At 35.9% G+C, this 18,042-nt stretch overlaps 1 protein-coding gene across 1 annotated transcript in view; it reads left to right on the forward strand.

Annotated features, from left to right (window-relative positions):
- The first annotated feature begins 3,181 nt into the window (after window positions 1-3,181).
- The window catches only part of sik2b (salt-inducible kinase 2b), a 62,459-nt gene continuing 47,598 nt past the window's right edge, over window positions 3,182-18,042 (forward strand). The window contains exons 1-3 of the mRNA XM_052106951.1: window positions 3,182-3,575; window positions 5,438-5,554; window positions 10,444-10,507. Coding sequence (XP_051962911.1) covers window positions 3,438-3,575; window positions 5,438-5,554; window positions 10,444-10,507 — 319 coding nt within the window. The 5' untranslated portion in view covers window positions 3,182-3,437. The remainder of the gene's footprint in view (window positions 3,576-5,437; window positions 5,555-10,443; window positions 10,508-18,042) is intronic.

Raw genomic sequence — 18,042 nt, forward strand, 5'->3', positions numbered from 1 at the left:
AAGCCATTAGAAAATATAAATATATATATAGAAATACACAATAATATATATATATATATATATAAACCTTCTGTCACCAAGACAAATGTGTAGCATACTTGGCAATAAAGCTCACTCTGATTCTGATGTGTTGTTTATTAACTTTAGTATATACACATTAAATATGTAGAACTGTATATTGACATTTATAGTGCTTTTTATTTATTGCAATGTGTTACAATCATGACATTCCTTTATACAGTCTATGTTGTGAAAAATATCATCCTTTGCATTTCCATTTGAAATGTATCCAAATCAATAAATAGATATAAATAAATGAGCAAAGACCTACAAGTTTGTAAAGGGATTGATGGAAAGGAGGAGGCGAGATCCAGCTTGACAATATAAATAATATTTTAATACAAAACTTAAACAAAAAGACAAACACACAAAGGTGTCGGACAGCTGTCCGTAAATATCTCTCTCTCACACACTGCAGTTTCCAGTCCGCCTTTATCCCTCTCTGAGGCATGTTTAGCCTGATTAGGGCCCTCTGCCCTGCCACAAAGTGTGTTATCTGTGCTCTCCCCCTTCACCACTTCATGACATTGGTGTAATAAAGCAATGTCACTTAAAAGATAAAATTATATTTAGGCTATTCTGGCAATTAAACAGCAGTATCACTTTATCAAGATCTATAAACAGAAACGGAAATTTCACAGACTTGTGTTGTATCCCACAGTGCAGCACAAATGTAATTTTGGTCACAAACATGGTGTCGCAGCCATATGTGACATCACATGAAACAGGTCAATTGTGACAACTTTTGTTTAGAATCTGTATAATCTAAATTTCATCAGCAGGCTCTTCTTTCCTGGAAGCTATGTTACACCCACAATTTGTCACCATATAAGACTCTTTTGTGGAATAACTCAGATATAACTATTAGGAATAAATCTTTTTTACAACATGGTTTAATAAGTACATAAATGGAATCTTTTCAGTTTTTGATACATTTTTTTTACAGGAAAACAATACAAAAATAGTCAAGAATAGGATTTTTTCCCTAATATCAAAAGGTCTTACTAGAAAAAAGAAATTATATTCCAACGTGAATTTTCTTGATAAAAAAAATAATCGTGTCTGGTAACATGTGCATGTAAATGGCTAGAAATAGTATTTTGGCTTAGTGTAAAGCTGACAGTTTACACAAGGTTTATTTCTATTTCTTCTGCTCCAAACTTACTTCAAACTTACTTCTCTGTCTGCTCATATGAATGTAACACATCATAAGAAAGTGTTTCAACGCTGTTCAAATACAGTTTGGATCACCCTTGCATCCATCTGAAAGGACTAAATAAAATGCAAAGTAATCTCTTCAGTAATCAAAAAACGTTTTGAATGTAACTGTATTCTAATGACCAATGATTTAAACTGTAGTGGAATAAAGTTACTTATATTTTGTATTTTAAATACATAATCCCGTTACATATATTCCATTACTCCCCAACCCTGGATGGAATAAGTATATTCATCAAGAAGTGTAATAATAAGCATATTCTCCAAATTTTCCAACAAAGAAAACATACTGTCCCTAAAGGTAAATTTAATTGGGCATCCTTTTTTGAGTGTATAAAGTGGAAAAAAAGCATGGATGCTACCTCATAAGTGCACCCCCAATAAGACCAAAGAAATTCATTTTAAGATTTTGCATGAAATATATCCTGTGAATCTCACCTTGTCCAAATATACAGATGTTGACAGCATTTGCTCATTTTGTGGATGTGAGGATGAAACATTAATCCATTTATTTTTATCAGTGTGAAATAAATCTTATAAATATGATTTGCTCTTATAGCAACTCTTCTAATGATTCAATGGAATATATTGTTAATTATTTTATTTTGTATGGAAAGTTTTTCATCCATGAGCAAAAATGTTCTAACTCGCAGCCTACTCTCTCACATTTTTTTAATAGAAATGTATGCATTTCTCAAATCTCTTCAAGAAAATAAACAAATTCATGAAACACTATGATTTTTTTTTTCTTAATACTTCTAATGATGTGTAATGATTTCCTCTGTATGTATAAGTATATTTTTATTTATTGTTGTTCAATAATAATAATAAAAAAATTATAATTAGGGTTAGGGTTAGGTTTATAAGTTTTAATAAAAAAAACTGTTGTTTAGAATCACTTCAGAATGCAAATTCAAATTCAAATATTTAAAACAAAGCCTTCTAGAACATATTTGAATATTAAAAACAGAATGACTGCCCAGCCCATTAAATAGTTTTACTGTCAATACATTAGTAAAACACTACTTTGCATTCTTAGAAGGCACATGGCACTTAACGGGTTAATGCTTGTAATCTATATATATATATATATATATATATATATACGGTTTATATGACGATGATGATGATGATGATGAAGATGAAATTGTGCAAATATGTGGCACGCCTGCTTTGAGATCTGCAGGATTCGGTTGAAAACTCTTGATTCAGTGCCCTTCGTGTAAAATACCAGGATTTAATTTAAACAACTAAGATATCCTACGTGAAATCCTTGATATGAATGAAGATATAATAAAGATAACACTTGATCACAATCATCGACAGATAACACACAGCATACAGCCTTCAAATAAAGAGCACGTCCCACTCGGCTCTCATTCCTCGACTGAAGTACACGCAAGAATTTATCAAAGTTATTGTCTGCGGCTGCAGGGTTTCACAGCCACCTATCACAAACAGACGGATTTGTAATACGCTTTATATATATAGTTAGTTTTGAATTATTTGCACAGTACATAAACAAAGAACAGAACACTGCATTCAATAAATACAGGAAAAGGAAGGGGGACAATTTGTAAAATAAAATTATTTACCAAAACAAAAAACAAAACAATTGCAAATAAATAACACAAATGCTTGATTCGAAAGAAAAAACGGCGTCATAATTCCTAATAAATTGGTTATTATTGCAATTATATATAAGTCTAAGAGATTGTTTAGTATGACATATTTTAACGCTCTTTTTAGAATAGCAATACTGCCGGTTGACGTAAGAGGAGGGTCTGGTCGTCTTGGCAACGAGTTGGCAGGGGAGTTTATAACCGCTTGAAAGCCCCGCCCCATGTACAAACACCCCCTAAGGCTCTGACGTCAATGCACGTCAGCCAGAGAACATGATGCCTCCTGCAAGTCAACTCGTGTACTCTCGCAAACATAGCTGAAATATTGGAGTTGTATTGTATTGGAGGAGGGTGGCGTGACACATCGCCGCACTCCTGAACGCTCTGTTTGTTCTGGTGGGACCGGAGTGGACCATCAGTGATCAAACTGGCCGGTAGACCGGGATTTCTACTCGGTCTATTTTTGATAGACACATTTTAGTCTCTGCCGACCTCGTTATCTTGAGGCTCACCGAACTCTAGTGTTTCACAAAAAGCATGGTCATGGCTGACTGTCAACAAAAGCCAGTGCTCCGGGGTCCGGTACGAGTGGGCTTCTACGATATCGAGCGGACTCTAGGAAAGGGCAATTTCGCGGTTGTAAAACTGGCAAGACATCGTATAACCAAGACTGAGGTAAGTTGGAAACGAACTGCACCGTCTAACCCAAATCCTTTTGCATACATGCGCTTGAAGAAAAAAAAGTTGTAGTCTTAGAAATAGTCAGTAGTAGTTACTAGTGTGATCATTTCATTTAATCGTTCGTTCATACTAGTGCTGATAATAGTTATGTTTGTAACTTGTTATAATTATTACTTTTAGTAACGCGTCCTCAATTGAAATAAGCCGAGTATTCAGGCATTGTCAACTTTACTTGTGTCAATAAAGTATTATAGGAATATATACTAACATACTATTCTGTAGTGTGTATATATACTGATTATAATATATTAAATAGCATGAAATTATGCTGATTTAAATGCCCTTTCAATGTGGGACATGCTGTTGATTTGTGGTTGCATAAGCAACAGGGGCAATTTTGTGAACATGCATATAGTCTCATCACAAAATCTTATGGCTGCCTGACATTTATTTCAAATAATCACTGCTAAGTATGAAATGCATGCCATTATGGCACTGTGCTAGTGCAGTAAAGTTTGTCTTCAAGATGTTTACAGTGCAGAAATGGGTGCAAGCTGCAGTTTACCTTAGGTCAATGGGCTCCTGTGGTTTTTTTCAGACAAGTCTGCAAGTGTGCAACTGCAGATGTAGAATTTTGCATTGGAGCAGTCAGTGTGTTTTGGGATTAAGTTATTAAATATGATAAGCCTCTATAGAGTTGGTGCATCTCTGCTACGGCTGTCTTGGGGCAGCTTCATTTCTGTGGGGACAACACTGCCTTTGCATTCAGATCTTCTTTAACAGTCTCTTGTGTTTTGAGGTTTCTCTGTACAACAGCCACTGAGTTTACAAAAATACACACAGAGATTATACTGTGTGTCTATTGCATTGTCTTCCTGGTCTAATGTCACCTGCATTAACCTACTGCCAGTGTGGATGACTAGCCATATTCACATATGAAAAGTGATTCAGTTTTGCTGATTCAGTGATTCAGAAATGTTATGGTGTAGTGTAGTGAATAATATATTTTTTCCGGTTGTGCTCTGCTATAAAATATTAAATTCTTCTGTATTGCATGAAAGTCATAGTTGTGTCTGATTTGTGGGTGAATTGTTATCTTGAGTCAGTTCTTTTCAAACATTTGGTCAAATTAGTTCACAAATCATCTGAAAGATTCATTAGTGAATCTGTCTGAATCGTATGATTTTTAAAAATCCTTATCCAGTAGGGCTGGGTATTGATAAAGAATTCCCAATTCGATTACGATTTACAAGCTCTCGATTTGATTCAGTTTTTTTATTTGAGGCTAATTTATGTGTGAAGCCTTTTTGTGTTGTCTTGAAAATGTATTTTTGGTTTTGTTACTGTACAGTATGTGGTTGAAAAACAGGAAGCATGCTAAAGTACTGCTGTGTTATACAACGTCAAAACATAATGTTTTATATCACTGTAATGATATAAAACAAAGGTCAAAGTCTTTAACTTGCAATCTGTTCTGTTTTCTCTGCTTCTGTATATTTACTTTTCCTGAACATTATCATTATACTGTGTACGTTTGTAAAGGTATGAGTGGTTATTTAATGGTAAATTACTTATTTTCATCTCCCATTTGTCTGGCAAATGATAAAAAGCCTGTGGAAAAATGATGAGATAATTTGTATCATTAGTCTACTTCAATAGTAAAGCCGCGAAACAAACATTCAGGTGTCTGTTAGCTTTACTCACATGAAATCCGCCTTTGATGTGCACCAGGGCTTGTGAGGACTGGATCGACTTGCACCGCAGACAGTTAAAAGACCAACTGAGTGTATGTTGAAGAGTAGCTTGAGGCATTAGGCTCAATGCCAACACAAGTCTCTATTCTCTTTATTCAACAGGTGGCTATAAAGATCATCGACAAGACGCAGCTGGATGCTGTCAACCTGGAGAAGATCTATCGTGAAGTACAAATCATGAAAATGCTGGACCATCCGCACATCATTAAACTCTACCAGGTAATGCCTTCCCAAAACATTTCCTTCAAAAATATCTAATTAGCTATACTTTTTCTAAATGAGTGTTATTAAAACCCTCACAAAAAAGTACTGTGTACAGTTATGGTATCAGATGGTAATATCATAGTACTTCGATAAATACCATGGTACTGAATGATTACCATGTTCATGTACTATGGTATTTATGTGGTACAAAAAGGTACTCAAAGAAAACCAACCTAACAAAGATCCACAGTGGTAGTACTGTGACACAGTGATGATAGCTGATGGTAATACCCTAGATCTTTGAATTATATCATGGTATTGAAAGTGTACCTTTGTCTTAACATGGTTCTTCAAGGTACTTCCAAGAATACCATAGTACTACCAAGGTACTGTACATGTCTAAAAACCATAGTAGTAACATCTCCTGTAAACTATTTTTGTAACACATTTTGGTACTAAGGAGCAAGCTACTAGCTTAGTACTGTTCAAAAAAAGCATAGTAGTTGTACCATGGTACATTTTGTTACTTTGTTGTCAGGCAAAGTTTTTAAGAGCTTACTGAATTTGTACAGCATTTAACCTGAGCAAATATCTCCAAATTGCCAGAGTTAATGGCTAACTACCCTTAAACGTTCACATGGCCACATTATAGATGTCATGCTGGATTCAGTCCTGTTTTTTTAGCAGGAGATTATTTGGAGTCACTCTGGAGTCACACAAATAAACTCGGATGATGAGATAGCTTCTCCCCTAGTGTGACTTCACTGCAGCATTATGTAAGACTTCAGGTCACTTTGGTTTTTGGGAATGTGAATAGTGCTTCATTATTATACAACGAAGTGGCACCGACCCAGGGCTTGCCGTGTAATCATAGTGTATCATTATTTCCAACAGTTACACCATTCAAACGGCATGGGACAATTAGTCATTTCCTTTTGGTGCTTATAAACAGAGGGCAGCTCTGCAGGCCCCTGCTGTCTCATCTCTAACCCCCTGTTTCCTTCTGCCCCATCTGCCACGGCTCAGGGTCCTAACACCAAGCAGCTGCTAAACACGTGAAGACAAATGGTCCATATTTACTGTGGCGCTCTGCCTCCATTCACACGTCACTTATTTGCTGCATTACAGTGCAAGTTTTCTTACTTTGAATTTCATTTGCGCTATTCCAAAACCTACAGTAGTGAGCTGCCTATGGAGGCTGCATTTTAAGGTAGTAGTTTACCTAAAAATCATAATTTTTTGCAGCCGTATGACTTTCTTGCTTATAAAGAACACAAAAGGAGATGTTTTATGAAGATCCCCTTGCATCTTTGCAATTCAGTGGCAGCGGATAATGCCTCATTTTAATGCTTAAAGGGATGGTCAAAAATATAAATTCTCTCAACATTTTCTCACTCTCATGCCATCCCAGATGTGTATGACTTTCTTCTACTGAACACAAACAAAGATTTTTAGAAGAAAATCTCAGCTCTGTAGGTCCGTACAATGCAAGTGAATGGTGGCCAGATCTTTGAATGTCCAAAAAGCATATAAAGGCAGCATAAAATAATCCATAAAACTCCAGTCTTTTGGGTGAATGGTAATCCAGTTGGTTTTGGGTGAGAACAGAGCAAATTGTAACTCTTTAACTCTGTAACTTTTTCACTGTACATCTTTTCATTGCAGTCTTTAGGCTACATCATGATTTCAATCTCGATTACACATCATAGTACTGAAAGACTTCCTTGAACTTTCAATACTGAAAAGTATTGGTAGAAAATAGTATAGTCTAATTAAATATAGACATTTTAACCCAATATTTGTGTGTGCTACGTATGTATTTTATACCTCTTAGAGTATTGTGCTGTTAGCTTAGCACCATGCTAATAACAAACTCACTTGAATTAAATTGTGTATTTAATGCGCTTCACACAAGGAGTGATATTTGTGTGTTGTGCAGAGTTGCTGCCAGTGATAAGTATTCCCAATCTGACACCTATGAGGTACCGTTTTACCTCATAGTTAGGATGCTGCCTTAGAAGGCAGCTGCCTATGTAGGCAGGGAGGCAGCTCACTTCGTTATATTTGTCATGTTTCTCATGCATCATTTATTTAGGTCTCTTGGCAGCATGTTTTGTTGGTTGACAATTTATTAACATTTAGCTTTGACAATAGCGTGACCCTTCCCTCAATATAATATGACACACAACCAGCGATTTGTCATATAAACAGACAACCAACTAGTGTATAATAAACAATTCACATGAGATCATTTGAGTTTTTTCCAGCTATTTGCATATTTGGCAGCTGATTGGGAGAAGAAGTGCTTTGTGGTCATTGAGATCTCACAGTTCTGAGATCACAGCTTCCATCAAAACAAGTTTCTGGAAATGAGAGAGAGCGTTTATGATTCATATTCTGGCCTAGTTGCTGATTATATTAGTCAATCTTGTAATGCCTTTAAATGGCAAGGACATTAAATCCTCTCCAAGAAGTTGAAGCCAGATAAGGCTGATTTACAAAACAGCCTCGCGGTACAAATGAGGTTGATGTATCAGTAAACCCCAATTTAATTGGCTGCATAAACGTGTGACAGAAGTGTTTATGTTTGACTTAGTGAATGTATCTGAATCCACTTCTCTTTACTACATTTAGGTCTATTTATCTTTGGCTAATTCTGAGTCCTCCCACACATTGCTGGCTCTGACACTGCATTGTGATTCGAGACTATGATTACACCAGCACCATCGCTCTGATTCATATGTGTTTCATTATAGTCCCAACTGAATGGGATACTTCATTTTTCAGCTGCTGAATGAAGAAGTGATTTTATCATTCAACCAACTTTTTGTAAAGCATTTTGAAAATGCTCAATTGTTTATCTGTACTTTGTCTCTAGTGTATGTTTGCCATCTAGCTCAGTTAAAGGTGCTCTATGTAATATTTTGACTGTACTACATCAAAAAATGAGAATTTGGAAACATGCTAAGTCGAAATACTTGCTTCTCCGATAACAATGCTACAGCCAGTATATTCGATTTTGAAGTTTTCATTCCAGGCTGGAATTTCTGTTTATGTTTTGGCCTGTGTGATCCTGCCCACTCACCAATAGTATTTCAACACTGCCGGGTTGCCAGATTTGAACAAGTTTCCAGGCAAACAACACTGCAAGGCTGCAGCCATGGAAGCCAGCAAACGAACTGGATCAGAGATAACAGATTCCACCTGACCTAAAAAAGCCTCGCCATCAATATAAAAAGCACCATAACCAGAGGTGTAATAAAACAAGGATAAATATCGGAGATGCCTTTGGAAGATGGAGACATCTTAAAACCCAGAAATTAATCATTAGCTCTTAACTGATTATTGTGCCCCAACTTAAAAGGTTGCTTACTAACAATAAAGAGGCCAAAATCATCTTTTAAAAATACCTCTAAATAAAATTCACTGAATTAAGGGGAAAAAATATTTTTTATTAAGTTTAATTCACAAAAGTTTAATTTCACACTGCAAAAAAACCAAAACAAAATCCTGTTGTTATCAAGTGTTTTTGTCTTGTTTTCCATTTTAAAATGGTCAAAAAATCCTTAAAACACGATACATTTACTTGAGAAGCAACATATAATATATTTAGACTTGCTTTAAGAGAATTTAAGTGTATTTTGTATATAAGTTTATTTTTTCACTTGGTTATATTTCTGCGAGTGCAGTAAAGACAAAATATACTTATATTCAAGATGTATTCTCTAAAATCAAGTTAGATATTTTTTTAATATTTGAATTTTTAATATTATATTCAACATTCTCAGATAACTGTTTTTTGCTTATGCAGTATAGTTGCTAAAATAGTTGTATATATTTATATTGACAAACAAGCCAAAACAAATCAAAAATGTATTTAGTGTATAATGGGACGAAGACTACCCACTGTCACCTTTCTGTTCACTTCAATCCATCTTTAACTCACAAAAGAACAAACTCTCATATATTAATAAAGCTCCGTATTGCCAATTATCTTAAAGAGAAGCTGCACAGTGAAATGTGTTAATCTTGCTGCATTAAGCGTGCCCGCTCGAGGAATGAGTGTCCCCGTGACAGAGTGTGCTACAGTTTCAATCTCTCCCCTTAGATCTGGAATTTTGTGCAACTCATATTGTATTTATTTACATGATCTGCTTCCATATTATTTGAACTTTAATAAAGCTATAACATATTAAAACTGCATAAAAGATGTAACGCCTGGGTGTTTCCATTAAAGAGCTCTGGGTCCGCTTATTCCACAACAAGAGTGTTTCTGTAGTTGCATTTTTGGTATTGTTGTATAATTCCCTCATACTTTGCAATCTACATCGCCTGAAGCTGTTTGGAAAGTTTAGAGTGTGTCTGGACTGTGAGTTGTCTAATTCTTCCTCTCCTCAATCAGGTGTGAACTGCAGTGCTGCTCTCATCATTAGTTTCATATCTGATCTCATAAAAACGTTTTAATGTCAATGTTGTCGATAACGTCGACTAATCGTTTCAGCCCTAATTCATTCATCAAGATTGATTAGTAAAAAGTTCAGCAGCGAGAACCTTTCACAGTGTGTTAAGAGTAAAAGTGTGGTTTGATTCATTCAGTGAAATGTGTGGCCAAAGAGTAGATCCCCGCAATCAATATATACCAATAAATATAAACAGAAATATTCCCATATTAATCAGAATAGAATTGAATCAAAATCTGAATCGAATCGATAACTTGTAAATCAGAATCTAATTGGGAAATCTGTGTCAACACCCAGCCCTACTAAATCAAACTGAATTCATTAAGTTAAACCAACAAACGTAATTTTTCTGGATTTAAGAAAGTAGAACAAACTCTTTTTAAGATAACAAATTGCACATATCTACATTTTACAATGATCGCAATATTCTTCATCCTTACACAGGTCATGGAGACCAAGAATATGCTGTACCTAGTGACAGAGTATGCCAAGAATGGGGAAATTTTTGGTAAGTGATTGTTTTTTTATTAATCATCAATGATATCTTGACCATCAATGAACAATGGATAATTTTGATCTGTTACTTTGTACAAATGATTTGTTTGTATTAAAGGAATAGTTCATCCAAAAATGATGATTCTTTAATCATTATCTCACCCTCATGCCATCGCAAACTCGTATGGGTTTCTTTCTCCGGTGGAACAGGAACAAATATATTTTGATGGAGATATGATGTCTGTTTGTCCATACAATGAAATTCAATGGGGACCAAACTTTGAAGCTCCAAAAAGGACATAAAGGTAATCCATAAGACTCTAGTGGTTTAATCCATGTCTTCTGAAGTGATCCATTTAGTTTTGGGTGAGAACAGTACAAAATGTAACTCCTTTTTCAATGTACATCTTATCATTGTAGTCTATAGGCTAGATCATGATTTCAAGTTCGATTACACTTCCTATTGCTTGACGCATGTGCAAAGCGCTAAGAAATGAAATCAAACTTGAAATCATGAATGCCAAAAAGACTGCAGATGTCAAGATTTATTGTTTGTTCTCACCCAAAATCAGATAACTTCAGAAGACATGGATTAAACCACTAGTCTTATAGATTACCTTTATGCTGCCTTAATGTCCTTTTTGGAGCTTGAAAGTTTGGTCCTCATTGACTTGCATTGTATATCTTCAATTGTGTTCTGCAAAAGAATAAAGTCATAAGAGTTTGAGACGGCATAAGAGTGAGTAAATGATGAGAGAATTTTCATTTGTGGATGAACTATCCCTTTAAGGTACAAGGCAAAAAGACAGGCCTCTTTGAGAATTTCAAAAAAGATCAGGGACACCATAACCCAAAATAAACTGAATATGGCAGTTTTGGCTGAATATTGAGTTGCCTTCATTATGGTTTGAAAAGAATTACCCCAAATTTGTGAAGACCATATTTATGTCTGAATGTTTCCTGTTAAAAGCTGACAAGTCATATTTGTTTGGGCAAACTGGGCATAATTTCTCAGCAGTTTGTTGTTCTTGTTGATTCATGATGATATGAGGTTCACTCATGTAAATGTCTGCCAGATCAGAACTATCTATCTCGTATCAATTTCACTGTATCTTGATTCCAAATATCATTGACATAGAGAAAGAATGTGTTCTGGCAAACAGCTTGGTTTTAGATGATAGTGACAAAGGTCAGGCTGAAATTAGCACAGGCGAGACAAACACAGTCTTTGTGAATAACCATCATAGTCACAAGCAACAAATGTGTCAGTGATGAGCATATTCCGACGGGTCAGCTGTCTGTCTCTCCATCGCTTTAGAGTTCTGTACTGTCTGACATACAGGCTGGAGCTTGAAACTAAGGAAATTCAGACCAAAACTAAAGGTCACAGGTAATTAAAAAATCACTTGTTGGGCTTGAAGTTGAAAGTGCTATAAATGTAGACTACAATAGTTCCACTGAGTGATCCTTTGACTTTGTAGCAGCAGCTGCTGTGCGCCACCTGTGAACTCGCATAATCATCAGACATTATTCTTACATAATAGTGTGTCTGTTTCACAGTACATTGCATTGTGTTATGCTAGCAAGAAATTGTTCCTACCCCTGAGGAATCAAGTTTTCTTGTGTGTGTTCTGATGAGCGTTTTCTATAGAAAGTAGCCCCGCCCATGAGTGAAATGTCATTGGTCCAAAATTCCACTTCACTTAACTGTATATTAAACATTGAATATGTTCCGTTTGGCTGTTTTAGCCACATTTCCGCTTTCAGTATGACACGTTTTTTAACAGTGGAAACGTATTGCATTGTGCCTGGTTAGGACATAATGTTTTAAAGCATCCTATGTTGTTCAACAATAGGATTCTGAGGGTTTCACTGTGAATGTTTTTTTTTTTAGGTGTGTGTGACTGCCTGAAATGTTTTTTCAATATTTTGTTTATTTAAACATGCGCTAGATGGACAACTTTGACTGCTGCAACACATTGAGCTGTTTTTTCAGCATCTCATGCATGTGCTCCATGTTTTTAGATGCCATGTCAAGTTAAAAAGCTCTACATTCTAAAAACACATCTCACGACCCATTTTTGAGAAATAGTTGTATTTGTTGCACTGCGTCTAGCTTGTTTAGCGCAAGTACAGATTCATGTGAATGACCAATAATGTTTTTTGTGTTTTTTGGACATATTCTTCATACGAATTCTGTAATTGGAATAGTTTTATTACCAAACAATAAATAAACATATGGCGTCACATAAAATGTTACCATCTTGCATTTGTGTTGTAATTTGTGTACTGAAGATGTCATGACCCTGATGTTTAATGTGTCAACAGCCTATTCGTTTTTTAAAGATCCAGATTTGAAAGATTTGCCCCAGCACGACCATGATGGTTGTGCTGGGGCAAACCAAATGACATGTCCCCGCCTACATGTGCTGAAGAATGAGGGAACAGCCAAATGTTCCATGGAGACTTGCTGAAATGAGATTGCTAGAGATCAAACCAATAAAATAAACAAATAATAGCACATATAAAAGGCCATGTTACTTTAAAAGCGTTTACCCAAAAATGAATACTCTGTCGTCATTTACTCATACTTATGTTGTTCCAAACCCATGTTACTTCTCTTTTTTTTCTGCTGAAGACACAGTGAGATGTCACCATTCACTTTCATTGTATAAAAAAAAAAGACACAATGAAAGTGAATGGTGACTGAGGCTGTCAATTCCTAACAATCTGCTGAATATCTCTCTTTGTGTTGCACGGGAGAAAGAAAGTCATGAAGGTTTGGAACAACATAAGAAGAGAGAAAATTAGTAGATTAAACCTTTTTCATTTGTGGGTGAACTATCCCTTTAAGACTGTCAACACTGCATGACAAATGCTTACATGACAGTCTTTATCTAGATTACCATATGATTATTGTCTGGATAGTACATACCGAGAAGCCACGTTGTCCAGTGATTGTGATTTGATTGCACAATATGGTTATGCAACCTATATAGCATGTCATTGCCATCAAGGTTAAAAGTCTCTAGTTAATCCCAAATTATGAAAGATACTTTATTAAATTTAACTGGGCCTTTTAGGGGCCATTAAGATCAAGTAATGTAGGCTTACATCACACTAACATAGCTATACTAACATAGACTCTCACTTTAATCAGATAATCTTCACAGGGGAAAAAAGGGGAAAGGAGAGAAAGAGAGCAGCATTTGGTATTGGGAAGTGAGTTGGGTTCAGTCCCGTGTGGAGGAGTTTAACTGTACAGAAGCCCACCACAAGAGCCTGTCTGCTCCACCAGCAACACAGAGCCAAGCTGCAGCTTTAAAGGGACCTGGAAACTGGGTCAACCTCGGCTGCTTGAATGAACAGGCAATGCAGAAGAGAGAGGGAAAGCTAAGAGACATTGATTTGAATTTTGGAAAGGGGCGGGGGGGATGTAGGCCATGCATATTTTAGGAAAAACCAAAGCTGGATTGAAGGTTCTATTTGAAGGAGGACATGTCAAATGAGTCAGATCAGTCTTGACACCCATGTCTGCCCTCACCCTCTCGATCCCTGCCTTATACAACACCCCTCGACACTTTTTCTAGACTGTCAATTTTGGGATTTCTTATTCGTGTTGGTGCTATATGAAAATTCAGAATTCCTATCTAGACAATAATTAATTTTCGTTTGAAAACATGTAAATTTTATGCTGACAGGAGGTTGTCCACCTCCATTAACCTTCTCCGGTTCAGTTGAGCACATCACTAGCATTATTGGAGAAACTTCTTGAGTAAATCTAGACTGTAACAGTGATGTACTTCCCCAGCAACTGGAAGAATCTTCAAACAAATTGATAGAATGTCAAAAGACGGCCTTTAACCGAAATGCTGTTAGTTATGCCAGTTTGTGGATTTTTCTACCCATGACTTTGACTGCATTAACATTAACCACACACTATCAACTGAACCTGATATTTCGATGTCTGTACAAAATTAGTGAAACTTAAATTAAGAGTTCATATCAAATGACAAATCTCTCCAACCAGTTATTTTAGAGGGTATTTATTTTTTCTAGAATATCGAACATAAAATTAATTAACATTTCCCCATGCCAAGTATTTCTGGAAAAACATAACATTTATCAAGAAGAGTTGGGAATAAACTATACTTTGAAGAAAAAAAACTTTCATGAATTCGAGAATTTACTTAAGAACGGCTTTACAATTTACACACAATTTGATTTACTCGTCTTTCATGAATGAGGCCCAATGCGTTTTCATACGAAAATGTAATGGTGTGTATGTGGCCTCAGTACTCTCTTATGGTTTGGGTTATTTGTGCATGTGTGCAAGAAACCACTTTGGTCACAAAAATGACCAAAGTTTACCTTGGTATAACTATAATTTTGTTTTGTTTATTTGCACGTTACCATGGTAGTACTATGGGTTTTTGGACATGCACCACAGTAGTGTCCTAGATTTTTTGACATGCACCATGGTAATACCATGGTGTTCTTTTCTTTAAAGTACCATGAAAATACAATTGCAAGCATTTCAAGTGTTGTTCACATTGTTGTATAACATTATTATACATTTAGTTTTATGAGCTCATTATTTGAAATATGCTTTATTTTAAATATATGTACTTCTAAAAGTCTATTTGTCACAGTGCTATTTAATTGAACTGCAAAAAGATAAAAGGGTGAACAACTTAGATGTTGATAAGATGTTGACCCTGTTACAGGACCTAAACATAGGCAATACACTCCTCCTTATAACCTAAAATGTTAGGTGGGAAAAAAATGCAACTTCATTATGTGTCAACATATAGAATTAGGGAATCATTCAGTACCCTGGTATATATTAAATTATGATTGTATTCTCATCTAATACCATAAATGTTCCATGGTACAGTCATTTTTTATAAGATACAATGCTGCCAGGAGTCAGGTTCAACCGGTGCATGCTTTTATATCCGCAATACATAAAGCCTACAGAAATTGCACTTTGCTGGGAAGAGGAAATGCACTTTATCTCTCCCCTTCTCTCTTTCCTTGTATCTTTCACTTCATTTGCTCCTTTATCATACCACTCATGCACCTCTTTGAGGTAGTTAGTCATTGTTCATGCAGCTGACGAAACAATGAAGAAACAACTTTTATAAAGTCAGCTGGCCGGTCCAGACATTGTGGACCAACATAACACCCCAAAAAGTACTTGGATACTTAAGCCAGGTTTACAAACTCTGGAACAATAGACATATTGTCCAAAATGAAGACAAAGGGTATTTAAAATATTTTTGGTTGTCAGTTGATGGTGAAACTTGATAATAGTTCAGTTGATGAACTATACCTGTGGTCATCCTGTTAGGACACCTGTGTGATCTTGACTTTATACATCCACTAAAAATCATCTTCACCATATGGCCTAAATTTATTGCAAAAATGGTTCTGAAAAGTGAAAGAAGATAGAAAATGATCTTTTGTTTGTAGATGTCACTTGGTTTTATATGTTGTTATCTAAATTGAATGCAATGAAATTCAACATACGGTGGTTTTTAGGGTCATTGTATTTTTATCCTGTTCACTCTCACTGAGGTCATATTTTACACAGGGCTAAGGTGCCTGCCTGGTAGGCTGGTACCAAACTGATAGTTTGTTCTGTTGGCCAAAGTCTGCATTGATTGCTAAAGCAGGGGTGATTACAGCCGTAAAGTAGAGTGTATGTGCATCTTATCCTAGACCTAATTTCTGCTGGCCAATTGAGATAAGTATGAGACATTCCTATGTCAGGTGTGTTTTTTGATTAGCAACATCACGCTAAAAACGTTTGGTCAAAACGGAGCACAATTTCAGAATGTTGCACTCGTTGTCTAATCAAATCCATGTTGGTTTGCCTATAGTATTTAACATTTTCCTAGCTGTTAATTGTGTTTACATTACTTAAATATACATTTGTATTTTGATTTTGAAAGGAGTACTGCAAAGATAAACAATCGAATGCTGTGGCTCAATGTTAGAATAGGAATTGTTTCATCTGTCATAATTGATTCCTGGGCTCAACCGTAAGACTTTGTTTTTGCTGCTCTGGTCTGGACCACACAAAATTATAAATGATATTTTCAGCAATGTATTTTTATACATGTCATAAAAAAATGATCTGTGACAGCTGTTCATTTATTAAAGCGCTTTTGCTTGAAAACAATGACATACGGGGCAAATACTACTGATTTGTTTATCATTTTAAAAAATGCTTTCAAGACCATCACAAGTCATCAGCTGTGTTTGAATTGTGTTTGAACTAGCGACAACATATTGTGTTGGAGTTTCGCTGACTGCTCGCTCCTGAAATAATACTCTTGAATTAATATTTTTTATGCATTATTTTTTATATAATTAATCACACTGAAGTAATGTAAAGCTGAAGTGTTTCATTTTGCACCACTAGTCTCATTCTTTTTCAAAGTAAACTGTTTTTAAATTCCCGAAAACTCCCCTGGTTTTCCATTTGGTTGTACAAACAGGTACTCCCGCCCCAAACTCATGCCATTGGTCGAGCCAATGTTGCAGTGTCGGACTGGATGGGCCAAACATATTGTTCGAGTGTTTTAATAGTGCCACAGTGTTGCACATAATGGCTTATTTATAGTATGTTCTGCATATTAAGCTAGGATTCAAAAAGGACATTTAAACATTTAAATGTTTTTATTAGCATCATTACAGTAAAGTATAAAGACCAAATAGACTTGTCCTACTTTTTATAATATGGACGTGGACACAATGAAGCTTTTCTATAGTAACCCTTAATTTTTCTTCTCCACTCCTCACACAAACACACTTTTCACATCAACAGTTCATTCAGGTATAATTTGCGATATAAAGCTAGGTTACGCAAGAAAATCCTGTGAACACAAAATGTGGTCTGTTTGAAAACTAATTTGTTTTTGTGTTTCTGAGTGTTTCTGCTGTTTGAAAATCAACTAGTGTTAAACACATTGGCATGTACCAAAACACGCTTGCTTTTGCCAGCACACCTCAGTGAAGTATGGAATGGAATGTGTGAGGACTGTGGGTTTGGCCACGGGCCGAGGGCCAGGGGCTGACCTAGCACTCTAGGGTGTGGTGACCGCATGATTATACCATCCGGGGGGATGTTTACCCTACTCACACACCACAGAGCCTCCTTATTGTGGCTCATCAATCTCTGCCAGTGGCCACAGTACACCGCCGGAGCCTTTCCTGGTACAACGCATGGTCATGGTTTTCAAAATCTTTTTTTTTTTTTTTTTTTTTTTTTGTCCAGTCACGTTTTATTCTCACCCATTCATGGAACCTAAATTAGACTACTGTACCTGTGCATATTGGGCATGTATATAGACCCTAAGAGTTTTGTGGCTTTTAGTCCGAGTCTGTAAGCTTGAAGCCATCTTTAAGCTAGTGTAATCCTTAAAGTTGACCAAATTAACCTTTAGTAGATATACATATTCATCCTCCTGAGACCCAAGCATGACTGCTGTGTGCATTTTCCATTTCCCTTTTTGATTTGCAACTAGTAGCACCTAATAA

This window comes from Xyrauchen texanus, chromosome 36 (genome assembly GCF_025860055.1).
Source record: "Xyrauchen texanus isolate HMW12.3.18 chromosome 36, RBS_HiC_50CHRs, whole genome shotgun sequence".
Classification (NCBI taxonomy): domain Eukaryota; kingdom Metazoa; phylum Chordata; class Actinopteri; order Cypriniformes; family Catostomidae; genus Xyrauchen; species Xyrauchen texanus.